This window comes from Marmota flaviventris, chromosome 2 (genome assembly GCF_047511675.1).
Source record: "Marmota flaviventris isolate mMarFla1 chromosome 2, mMarFla1.hap1, whole genome shotgun sequence".
NCBI classification, from domain to species: Eukaryota; Metazoa; Chordata; class Mammalia; order Rodentia; family Sciuridae; genus Marmota; species Marmota flaviventris.
In genome coordinates this window covers 195,577,538-195,589,900 of record NC_092499.1, presented here as the reverse complement: position 1 = coordinate 195,589,900, position 12,363 = coordinate 195,577,538, and the positions used below count along the sequence as shown (strand labels likewise).

The 12,363-nt window shown below is 58.3% G+C and overlaps 1 protein-coding gene across 3 annotated transcripts in view; it reads right to left on the bottom strand.

Moving 5' to 3' along the window:
• Nfatc2 (nuclear factor of activated T cells 2) overlaps positions 1-12,363 on the bottom strand; it is a 115,753-nt gene that overhangs the window by 29,088 nt on the left and 74,302 nt on the right. For all 3 annotated transcript variants that reach the window (XM_027946364.2, XM_027946363.2, XM_027946365.2), the window contains exons 7-9: positions 6,564-6,619; positions 6,043-6,169; positions 3,501-4,190 (exon numbers count right to left, since the gene is read on the bottom strand). In XM_027946364.2, the coding sequence (XP_027802165.1) occupies positions 3,501-4,190; positions 6,043-6,169; positions 6,564-6,619 (873 nt within the window). The remainder of the gene's footprint in view (positions 1-3,500; positions 4,191-6,042; positions 6,170-6,563; positions 6,620-12,363) is intronic.

Here is a 12,363-nt window from a genome sequence, read left to right as displayed (position 1 = left end):
GAGGAGTTGGCGGTGGACATCGAGGCAGGGACAGACAGGTCAAGGGCCAAGGACAGAGGGAAGGAGGAAGGGTTAAGGCTGGGGAGGGCTGGGGAGGACAGCAGGAGGGGGAAGGGCAGGACTCACAGGTCCAGCTACTTTGAGGAGCTGTGGGTGCTCCCCAGGTATGTCAGGGGCTTTGGGACAGGAGATGTCACACAAGGAGACAAAAACAGGGAGAAGACAGGTGGGAGTGAGCACGTTCTCTGCTTCCACCGATCCGTGAGGAAGGGGCTGTGCGGGGTGGGTGGTGGGTCCTGCACCCGCTTCGCTATTTCAAGAGTGTTTTGCAAGCATCGCGGGCTTTTGGGGGGGGGGCAGCAGAAGCAGAGTCCTGGGCTGCAAGGAAGAACAGAGCGTCCTAGACACAGCTCTGCGTGCAGGGAGGCCGGCTGGGAAGAGGCCGTGAGCAGGCGGGAGGATGCCCCATGAGGCCCTCTGGGGCACGGGCCAGGCGTGGGGAGAGAGCGCCAAATGCTGGGGGCTCCTGGACCCCAGGCGAGAGGCCGGGCCAACCTCCAGCTCAGCGTGTGCATCTGTGTAGGGCCGGAGGCCTCCTGTTCTCTGCTGCCCGCCTGCCCCCTTCCTCCTCCAGCTGCAGACCCCTCCCGGGCCCCCGGCACACGGAAGCCAGGCTCTCACCCAGGTTTGAGGAAAGCCAACTTTGGCAGAATCCTAAGGGAAATCCGAGAAGCCCCCACCCTGGAGCACGCTGTGCCGCCACGCGGCCTGGGCTCATGTGCCAGATGCCTCTCGTGAGAGAACCCTGCACCCACACAGGAAAGGGACGGGGAAGGAGCCGAGGCCTGGGACCTGCCCCAGCCAGACGGAGACGTGACCCGTCTACTTGTCAGAAGTAAACACAGAACAGCAGACCGTGAAGTCTGACTCCCACGTCCTCGCAGAGGGACATCTGGGAATGTGCGCTGGATGCCCAGCCAGGAGGCCGCCTGGTCGGGGGGGTGGGGAGCTGAAGCCCCAGCAATTGGGAGGCTGCACCTGCATCTTTCCAGTGGCCACGACATGGCTCGTCACTGGGCACATGAGGCCAGGCCGGACAGAGCCGGGGGTTCAGGTCAGGGGTGCACTCACCGCCCAGCACCCCCCTGCTGCCCTGTGGCCAGCCTGGAGAATGCTTTCTACTCCCCACGCCCCCAGGCCCAGGACCTCGAAGGCAGAGAACTGAGAGGACAAGAAGCCCCATAGCGAATGCACTTTTCAAAACCTTGCTTTTTGGGCTGGGGATGTGGCTCAAGCGGTAGCGCGCTCGCCTGGCATGCGCGGGGCGCTGGGTTCGATCCTCAGCACCACATATAAATAAAAGCAAGATGTTGTGTCCACCGAAAACTAAAAAATAAACATTAAAAAAATTCTGTCTCTCTAAAAAAAAAAAACACAAACCTTCAATTCAGGTTCCCCCCCCACCTTTCAAAAGCCATGGATTCCTCCCCCGCAACGCCTGCCCCACGCTGCAAGCTGCCCTGTCCAGAGGGTGCCCTGGGAGGCCCTAGGTCTCCACGCTCGGTGGCTTCCTCTATGATGTGTGCAAACCATCTGTGGATCCCAACCTACTGAGGCCTCCTGATGGCCTCTGGACACGGCAGGTCCCTAACAGAAGTGCTCACCGTTCCTCTTCAATGTGGGAGAGGCGCAGTGGGAAAGCGGCCAGCACATTTCTCACCCTGGAGACCAGAGCCCACCGTCGCTGGGCCAGCTCCTGCCCTGCGCAGCCACTCACCTAGTCATAAAGCACCTCGCCTCCAACACAGTCCCCTAGGCGCAGATGGGGAGGCCCAGTCACAGACCTGTCCCCGGGGCATCCTGCCCACTCCCAGGGGCATCCGTCCACTTCCTTCTCCACACTGGCAACCCCCGTTAGAGGAAGCACCGAGACTTGATCTCAGCTCTTGGGATGCAGCCGGCCCAGGGATGGGTTGTGCACACGGTTCCCACTCAGAGGGAGCACGGTGTCCCTAAGGCCCGCTGCACCTGACCACCCAGGCTCGGAAAACCCATTATTAACACAGCAGCCTGGCGGCGGGGCAGCTTGTGAAGCTCGTGGGGCAGTGCGACCCTGTGGTAGGCGGCCCAGGGGCCTTTGCTTTGATGAGACCGGAGGACGTTTTTTGGTGGATAGTTTTAATAGAAATTACTAGAAGTCACAGAACCCCCCAGCTAACCTGGCTCATCAGGACCGTGTAAAGGAGTCAACAGTTCCTGAGTCAACACCGGAGAGTCTGAAATTTCACACCTGGTCCTTCTCCCCATGGGCACTGTTCTGAAGCTCTCTGCCTCGCTTCCTACGCCCTAGCTAGGTCCCGGAGAGTTAATTTCCCTAAACAAGTGAGGTTCTGAAGCTCGGGTTAAATAACCATTAATCTGAAAATTCAAAAAGCTATGAAACCCAAAACTTTTTGATGACATGATGCTCAGAAATTTTAAGTTATTCTAGATTTCAGATTTTTGGATTCAGGTAAGGTCTTAGGCAAATATTCCAAAACCTGAAACACCCCTGGTCCCACACATTTTGGGTAAGGGCTCTTCCAACAGTGACATGCACTTTGGAGCTGGAAGGGCGGGGGGGCAGCCAGCCAGCCAGGGTCTCCTCTCCGGTTGGGAACTGCCCACCACCTATCTTCTTCCACCCCCCCGGAAGTCCCCCCCCCCCAGGGAAGGCTGCTCTGCCTGCCCCATCTTTGTCCCCGGCCCCACCTTGCTGATCTGAGGTGAGTCCCACCAACAAGACTGGCCTCTCCTTCCTGAGAGCCAGACCAATGTCACATCACAGCTGGCCCAACCAGATGCGCCTCTGGCCTGGCCTCCTGCCAACAACCTCAGGCACCTTCAGACCCACACAAAGCCTCCTTGCATCTCCGCCTCAGCCCAGGCACCCACCGGCCGCCACTCCACCACGGAAGCCACTGCCGCCCGCTATCAATGCGCCTCTGTTCCCCCGACACATGGCGCAGGGCTGCCCGCAGCCTGCCCATCAGGCTGCCTTCTGAGAGCCCCTTTCAATGGCCACTCCTGCCTTCTCCACCCCTCCCCCCCACACGCACAAAGACCAGCTAGAAAGTGGGATTTCTCTCTATAGGAACAAAAGGAGGTTAGCTTTCTTTCCTTTCTGTTTTTCCTGTCCTTAATCTAAATCTGGCAATTGGAAAGAGGGTGAGAGCAGTTAAAGGGACCCAGTTCATGACCTTAAGGGACACTCCTGTGACCAGAACTGCTCTTGTTGGCTTTCTCTACTGGGGTGGCTGGAGGGGGCATCTAAAGCCGTCACCACCCCAGCGCCTGCTGGGACATGATCCTTACGTGGCCTCACAGGTCATCTTCTACAAGCCCCTTCATTAAGCGCGGACACAGAGGCCCCAAGCGTTCACACCTGGGCCCCCCAGTGGGCTTCTGGGGCAGCTGCCGGGGCCCTTCCCGACCGGCAATGGGGAAGCAGCGCTTCTTACCATCGTCCAAGTAGGCCTGGTCCAAGTTCTGCTCCTGTTTAATGGTCACTCCCGCAGGTAATACTTCCTTTTGGTCACTGACTGGGGGTCCGTTTTTGGCGGCTCTTTGGCTTGTGGCATTCTGCTGCTGGATGACGGTGGGGTAGGAGCCCGGGCTCAGCCTCTGCCCTTGACTGACGGGAGGCGGGCCGGGCCGGGCAGCGCCTGGCGGGAAGTTCTCGCAGTACATGATGTGCTGGAACTCCTGGTGGCTCCCGCAGCGCAGCGGCTGGTTGGTGGGCGAGTAGTGGATCACCGGGGGCGCCTGCTGGCTGGCCGGGGAGGGGTGGAGCAGGGCCGAGCTCTGCCCCGGGGAGCCGGCATGCACCAGCACGGAGCGGTGGGCGTCCGCGAGGGACAGGGGTGCGGCCATGAGGGTCGGCTGCTGGTAGCTCAGCAGGCTGGGGCTCAGGCTCTTGCTCCGCTGGTAGAGGACGGCCGCTGGGTTCTGCTGTTGGTAGCGGGCATCAGGGGACGAGAGCCCTGAGCGGAACTGCTGGCAGGGAGCCATGGTGGCCACGAGGCAGGAGGGGGACTCGGCCACCATGGGGTGCTGTGGGTAATAAGACTGGCTCCCCAGGCCCCCGGGGGCGGGGCTGCAGATCAGAGAAGGGTCATACTCATCAGTGGGCTCCGTCTTGATGGCTGGGACTGCAAGGAGAGAAAGCACGCGCTTCAGCACCGCAGTGAGCTGCGGATGTGTCCCGAGGACAAGGGGACAGAGGCTGGCGACAGGCAGTCCCAGTGGTGGATCCCAGGGCTGGGCTCTGCCACTTACCACCCCGGGGCGAAAGGCTCCCTGAGCAATCAGTTCTCTCAAGGTGGAAACTTCATGGTGCAATGATCTCAGGTGGCAGGTCTTTCCAAACTGGAAAGGTGGCTGGTAGGTCTGACTCAGGCCTGGGACAGTCACAGCCCAGCTTCTTGAGAAGTAGCACCATTTCTCAAGACGTCATTTGAAGCCTGAACCTTCCCTCCCTTCCTGACCCTGGCAGCAGCTCCTGTCCCGGTCTTCCTTCTTACCACATGTCACCATCTGCTGTACTGTCCCTGTCTTATGTGCCTGATCATCTGACCACCCTCCTCCAGAACGCCAGCTTGTCCTGGGGAAGGCTTCTGTCTATTTTGTCCAGTGCTGGGTCTCCAGACCCCCAAAAGCAGCTGTTCTTAATGGGCACTCAGATATTGCCCGGAGGAGGGCATGACCAGAGAGCAGCCCTCACCCTCTTCCCTTCTGTAGTGCTTTGGGGAGCAAGACCAGGCCTCAGTTTCCCCGCCTGTTCCTGGTGGAAGCAATCCCAGCTGCTCAGTGGGGCTGGTGGGAGACTGAGACCTGGGCACCCGGCACGGAGCCCAGCGACTGGCCCGCAGAAGGTGCGAGGAGTCTGCCCTTGCCGCTGCTACCTTGCCATTAGTGCCACGATGACCACCGCTACCCACAGAGTCACCGCTGCCTGGCACAAGTCACCAGCAACGTCCTTCCCCAACACCTTTACTAAAGCTCCCCGGGGCCCCAAGTGCAGGAACCACTTTTCCTGTCACTGGAGTAAAGGAACTAGTGGCAGGACAGGTCTGAGGTGGCCTCCCGAGCACCAGGGTTAGAGGAGGGGGTGAGTGGGACAGCAGGGCCAACTCAACCGCCAAAGTCACTTCTCAAGAGGCCATCTGAAGGCCAGCATCTGGGTCCCTGGCCCAGCCAGGGGCCAGAGGGCTCATTCAACCCTGCTCAGCCAAAAGAGTAAGCACAGAGGCCAGGCCCAGGGACACCTTGTGGCCTCAAATGAGACCACCCCACAAAAGGTAACTGACACTCTCTACATCGAAAGGAATGGTTGAGCTGAAGCCCAGGGCCCACCCAATGTGCCAGTAACATCAGCCTTCTCTATTAGCAGCTCCACCCAGGGTCAGTTCAGGTTGGCAGGATTTCATCTGTCCCACTCCTGTGTCATGTCTACAGTCCCCATGCTCAAATACTTTGGGGACAAATGAATGAATGAATGACAAATGGCAGTCATCACCTTTCTTGGGAACATGTGCATCTGGAGTTGAGAGCTCGGGGCCTGGTTATCCACCCAGGAGCACCACTGGCCGCCGGGAGCCTACCCACTGCACATCCACCGAGGGTCTGCAGCTTTAGGGCATGCCCACTTCTGACCTTTAGAACGGTCACATCCAAGACAGTGACAGCAGTCATCTGCTTATCAACCCCCCCATACCCATCTCCTCACGGCCTTCTCCCTCCCTCACCCAAAGGAAAATAATAATAGCTGATATCATTGACATCAGCTTATCATGCACTGCACCAAGTGTTTGATGTGCATTTGATTTTCATAATTCTTATGAGGACGTTGCCATCTGACAAATGAGAAAGCTGAGCCTCACAGAGGTTGAGTCCCTGGCCCCAGGTAGCGCAGCTGGAGGCAGACCATAGGAGTCCCGAGTCCCATGCTTCAAGACTGTGCTGCCTCCCTTCACCAGAACAGGAGTCGGGGGAGCTCCTCACCTGGGTGGTAGGTGAAGTGCTGAGGTTGGCTTCGTTTTCTTTTCCCATTGATGACGTAGAAGTTCACCTTCACGGAGGTGCGGATGTGCTTGTTCCGATACTCAGGGATCTCGACAAAAAGCATGTTCTGGAAGGAAGGGGTCATCATGGACTCAACTGCAGCAGGGTCCGCACTCCCACCAAGACCCCAGGGGCATTCAGCCAGCCCACCTAACGGCAGGGCACCCTGCACTGACAGGTGAAATCCGACTGAAGGGGAACTGAGCCTTTCAGCCGTGGCCAGGGAAGAGGCTGCACTGGCGTCTATTAAGACCCCACAGCTCAAACCAGGGGACCTGGCCCCCATAAAGACTGAACTCACGCAGGTTCGACATGTACTTACTGAGTGCCTGTCAGATCCACCGCAGTGGGAGACGCGGCGGAGGAAGGAGGGAGGGAGGGGACAAGGAAACAGAACAGAGACAGGAAGCAGGGCGGGGGCTCGGACCCCCTGCCACCTGAAGTCCGCACCCCAGGCTTACGGGCTGGCTCTTGTCTTTATCCACGGAGGCTTCCATCTCCCAGACCTGCTGCCCATCTGGAAAGCAGAGAGCAACAGACTCTGAAGAAACTGCCAGAAACCAAGGCTCAGGCCCAAACCCACCCCCCCCCAGGGTCACCTTGGGACGAGTTTTTCAGTAAGGTGTGCTATGTGCGCACGTGCCTATGTGTACACCTCCCTACAAGGATGACTCTTTTCCAAGTGCAAGGCGTGTTGACCACAGAAAACAGGAAAAAATCAGACATTGCTCAGAATTCTACATCCTTAACTTTTCCTCTGTATCCGAAAGTTACTTCTCTTTCTTTAAATAAAAAAAAAAAAAAGTATTGTTATGTATCATACTTGATGACATGCTTTGTTCAACCAAAGGCTATTTCCAAAAGGTCCTGCAAATGCCAAGAGTGTCCCAGGGGCCTCATTATGGATCCCTGACCGTCCCAGATGTGCCTTCTCCATTGTCTGAGAACCAGGTGACTTAGACATTCTGGCCTAGGAGGGAACCCAGTGACCTCAACGGGGTCCTCGCTCCTGAGTCACCAGGGTGCGTGGAGACGCAGGAGCCCACCCCACACCTTTCCGGCAACAGAGAGCCCAGATCTCACAGTGTGAGTCACGACACCAACTGAGGAGGTTTTGCTCAACAGTAAATTCTCCTTCCCGGGAGCCGAGCACTGGTTCCCCAGTTTGGGGCCAAAAAGTTGGGCCAAACACAACTCTGCGTTTGCAGATCACAGGCTTCTCTCGCTGACCACCTACATTGGCCACTGGGCAGTTTTCAGCTGAAACAAATCATTTCCACGGGCGTTTCCAGGGTGTTTGTGGAACATTGACTCTGAAGGATATGAAAGGGTTTTACGAGAAGGGGAAACTTCTACAAGCTAATAAGTATTTGGAAAACGCTGAGTCAAAGTCAAATGGGTTTCTTGACTGCAGGACTCCCCCAGGCTCACCTGCAGAGGAACCCCAAGATGGGCTGCGTGGGTGGCCCACCCTGACATCTGACCACAGAACCCCCGTCCCTTCCTTGAGCATGGCCGATAGCCTCTTCCGTGACAGTTCAGACCTGGACCCACGTGGTCTCAGCTCTAAAGCTCACCCCGAGAAATCTGGGCTGCAAGCATTGTTGGAATCTACCGGAATGGACACACCCCACCACAATTAACAAAGAGGTTGCTAGGAAGGTAGGCGCAACCTGGAAGATCTTGCAAAGAACAAGCAGTGGACAAGCTGGAGACCTTTGTGACAACCAGGTCTGCGGCCTTGGGATGTCAGATGAAGTCCCTGAGAAATCCAAAGAGGAGGAGCCAGGAGCCAAGCTGAGCCTGCAGAGGTCCTGGGTCCCATCCCCGGCATCAGCAAAGGAACGTGCCCATCTAACTACGGCACGGGGTCCCTGCAGGACGGACAAGGTCTTGCCACGCAGTCTCTGCACCACGCTGCAGGGAAATACTTTGTGATTGAATATCCCAGAGAGTCAGCAGCTCCATAGGCTGCTGAGGGGGCCAAGAGGAAGTCCCAACACCAGACACTGCTCAAAGGGACAGGTGGACATCAAGGCGGCTGAACAGAGGTCCTCAGGGCTTGGTCCTTCCATGAGCAAAGATCTCAATCCTCGCTTCCGTGTCAAAGACGGGTCAAAGGCCACCCAACAGAGCCGCGTGACCCCTCTCGAGAGAGGTGACCACCAGGAGTGCAGCGACTCAGATGGGTCCCCTTCCAAAAGAGTGTCCTCACACACTGACCGCAAAGCGAGCCCTGAGCCAGAGGTCAGGTCAGACGTTCACAGAGGAAGCAGTAAGGTCGATATCTGCTCGTGACCCTCGCCCCAGCGCTTGCCAGCCAGGCTGAGCTCTGCCGCCACCAGAACTTGGCTGGTTCTACATGGAGTGCGGTTCCCTGGTGGGGGAGGCTGGTCTTCAAGAGCTCCTGCCCGGGAGGGAAGCAGGGCCCCTGACCCCTCCACAGGAGCTCAGCCCGAGGAGAGCCCGGCCCAGCACTGCCCCAGGACACCCCATGGCAAGGGAGGGGCCACCACACCCTGAGGCCTCCCCTGGCCCAGCAGGTCTGAGAGGGGAAAAGCAGGCCCCAGGGTGCAGGAGGAGTCCCTGCCACCCCAGTGTTCTCTGCCACATGCTGACTGTAACCCTGAGCCTCCCCCTGCAGCCAGGACAACTCCCCTCCACGTCACCTCAGTCCTCTTTATTCCTGAGCTCTCTCAACTTTGGAACAGACGGAGTCGGCTTCAGAAACCTGATTCCTCCAACTAGCTGTGTGACCTGGGACAAGATGCTAGACCTCTCTCTGCCTTTAATCCAAACTGCGAGGATCTCACATCCCTAGGCCTCATAGGGTCCTCACGAGGATTCGGCAAGATGCCTGGCATGTTGGTGAGGGTGACAATTATGACCGGTGGCACCAGGTTATTCCTACACTGACTTCTTCATAGTTCTTTCGCATACTTTCCACCACGTGCTACTACTGAAATGAACGAGCATCCTTGAACCAGAGCCCGATAAACGTCCTCTGGCTCCACCTTCCAGCACCTCTGTCCCCAGGAAGGAACCTGCAAAGAGGCAGCATCTGTCCTGTCAGGCGCTCGACTTTCTTTGCTTTCAAAAATGGGTCTTTTACACCATTAACTTGACGTTAAGAGAGCACGAGGGGTCACAGGCATGAGAGATGTGGGGGTACCTGGAGGCCTGTGAAGCGGGGGGCTAACTTCTTTGTTTTGCACCTTTAGGGTCAGAAGCTCAGAGGCGCGACCCCCCTGGCCGAGCCTTGCATGAGCACACAGGCCAGAGCTCAGTGCTCCACAGGTCCCCAGCAGGAAGTGACAGCTGACACCAGCCTCCTTCTCCATTTAGATTTACACAGCGAGGAAGACACAGCTCAAGGGACTGTCATTGAGGGAACTGGGTGGTTTACAGAAGGTCCCAAGGCCAACTTCCCGCTGCGTCCCACCCCCCACGCCTGCTGGTGCACACGTCCAGGGCAGGCCCACCCCAGGCTCACACACCAGAAGCAAAATAAATACTCAGCCCGAAGCCACTGTGTCCAGGTCAAGTCCTCCTGTCACCATGTGTGGCCCTCAGGGTGCACACCTCTTGGGTCTGAGTTTCTTCATAGGCAAAAATGGTGAAGCTGGCACCGCTGAGCTCCAGGAGTCTGGAGTCGGAACCGAACAGTGCGCAGGTGCACACAGCAAGGGACACCCCCCCCCAAGGCCCTGCCGTGGTCTGTGACACCGTTACTTTAGAACCCGGCGTGTCCCGTGGGTCCCCTCTAGGAGAAGAGAGTTGGTGGCCCTCCTGACCCACGTGCTCTGGTGAGGATCCAAGTTTTTCGTTTGTTTCCATGCCTCACATTCTTCCTTACAAATATATCAAGTGGCCACAGAAAGTCTTCGCTGACAGGGGCCTGCTGAGTTCACGACAGCCACCTGCAAGTAGGAAGGGCCACCAAGCCCACGAGGTGTCAGGATGCCGGGCAGCCCGTAGAGTAAGGAGAGCCACTCTCTCTGACCTGGAAACACGCCCCTCATGCCAGAGCCGACTGGGTGACATGCCACAGGCCGCTGCTCAGGCCTGGGCCACCACGGATGCAGGAGCACGGGGGACTGTGGGCAGCCACCACGGATGCAGGAGCACGGGGGACTGTGGGCAGCTTCGTCTGCATTTTCTCATTTGGTGCCGAGCTCACTGTGCAGACTGCGCCACCTGCTCACCTGCTCGTCTCCAGGACCCTGTGGGGCCCAGGCTGCGTGGAGGCCAGATGTGGACACCAGCACAGGAAGCTGCTCCTGTTCAGCAGGCTGTGGGGCCACGGAGGACCCTGCTGGCCTACCTGCCCTTGAGGGGTCTCCAGACTGAGAGGACTCCAGGGAGAAGAGGACTTGAGCTGCTCACCTCTGCTGGGATGGGGACGCCGCCCCACACCCAGCCTGGCTTCAGCCACTGGGCCTGCCCTACCCTCCAGAGCCAGCCTGCTCCGTCTCCACGCCCCAGACCACGCCACCACTGCCCCCTGCTCTTCTCCTGACCCTCATGCCCAGTCTGCTCCCTCCCTCAGTGGGGTCCCCTGGCAGCCACCTCTCATCTTCTGCTTCTCTCCCACTCTCCGACGTTATTTTAGCTACCTACAGGTTGGCATCTCTTCTCACTTCAAGTCCCAATGCCCCAAGAGCAGGGCCACACCTACTTGATCCTGTGCCTTGTACCAGAGTGTCTGGTCTGTAATAGTTGCTCAATAAATACTAAGTCAATCAATGAACACACTGGTCTGGTCTCAGCAGCCCCCTGCATGGCCCACAGTCAGAGCTCAGGAAACATCTGACCATAGGCCTTTCCAGTAAAAGGCCTGACAGAGAGGAACCGCTGGGCCCTTCTCGAAGAGTCCCTTATGCTAATCAACTGAAGAGGAAGGCGTTGAGAGTACAGGTGCAGACGAGAAACAACACACTCTCCGGCCACGCGGCCCTGGCAAGACTCAGTGCCATGCACAGTAGTTCTGCACCATCCGCTCTCGGCCTTGCTCCAGGCTGGGCTCTGGCAGACCCCCCTTCATGAGCTGCACTGGGAGACCCCGTGGGCTTCTTCTGCACCCATCTGAGATGAAACAAAGAGCTCTGGTGTCTTGAGCAGATGTGGGGCAACCTCCCCCATCCTAAGTCGACAGGGACGGTCAGCCAGCGTGGAGACGGCCCTTCCAAGTCTCAGTCACGGCAGGCAGCGGAGCCAGCAGCCCAGGAGGAGGGGCTGGGTCTCGGGAGAGGCTGCAGGGATCCGTCAACCTCTCAGCCCTGGCACCAGCTCCAGGGGAGGAGCCCCGCGGACAAGCAAGAGCCCTTTGCTGGTAGATGGCATGACGCTCGGCTGCTCCTCTGCCTGCAGCAGCTCGGGTGGCGCTGGTTTGGAAGGGCACGGGAAGCAGGAGGGCTGGCCTCAGCGGTCAGCCTGGACGCCCATGGGCTGGTGACAGCACGCGGGAGGGCGGGCGAGGTTTCAGAGGGAGGAAGGCAGACGTGTCGGCCCTGGGGCGGTGAGCACGCCACTGGGCTCGGGACGCGGGGAGGAAATCAGAGTGTCAGCTCGCGTTAGCAAACCGTGCCTGATGCCTCGCAGTCCCGGCTCTGCTTTCCAAAACCTAGCTAAATAAAGATGGCTGCAGTCATTTCAGTCTGCTCTTGATGACGGCTAACTAGCAGAAAAGCGGATCCTCCCTATAAGCACAGGCGTCAGACATCAGACATGTCCCCTCGGCTTAGGGGCATTTCACGTCTGAGATGGTGATGCCACTCAGATGGACTCGGAGGTCTTGATGCCCAGCACCTCTCTCTTGTCCACCTCCATCACAAGGGGCCTGTCCCCGTCCCCCACAACTGGAGCAGTGACTCGAGCCACCTCCCAAAGCCACCTGCACACTCCGTCCCCAGTCCATGCTGTGTACGGATCACCAGGGCAGTCTCAAGACGGTAAACCAGACAGGATCTGGTAAAAAAAAGGCAAACCAGACAGGCCACTTTCAGCCCCTGCTCCTCCCACCCCAGCACGCTCCTCTGCACCAGCCACCATCCACAGGTGACCCCCGCATCAGCCAGCCAGTAGCTCTGGGAACCTGGAAACTGGGGTGTGGAGCCCCACCCTGCACTGAGGAACTCTGTCACCTCAAGGAAGCCTGTCAACCGCACTGTGTGACTCAGCTTCCCCATCTGCAAATGGGGGAGGTGAGACAGCGGCCACGTGTCAAGTCCTCCAGCTCCGTCAGACCTCGAGGCCAGGAGT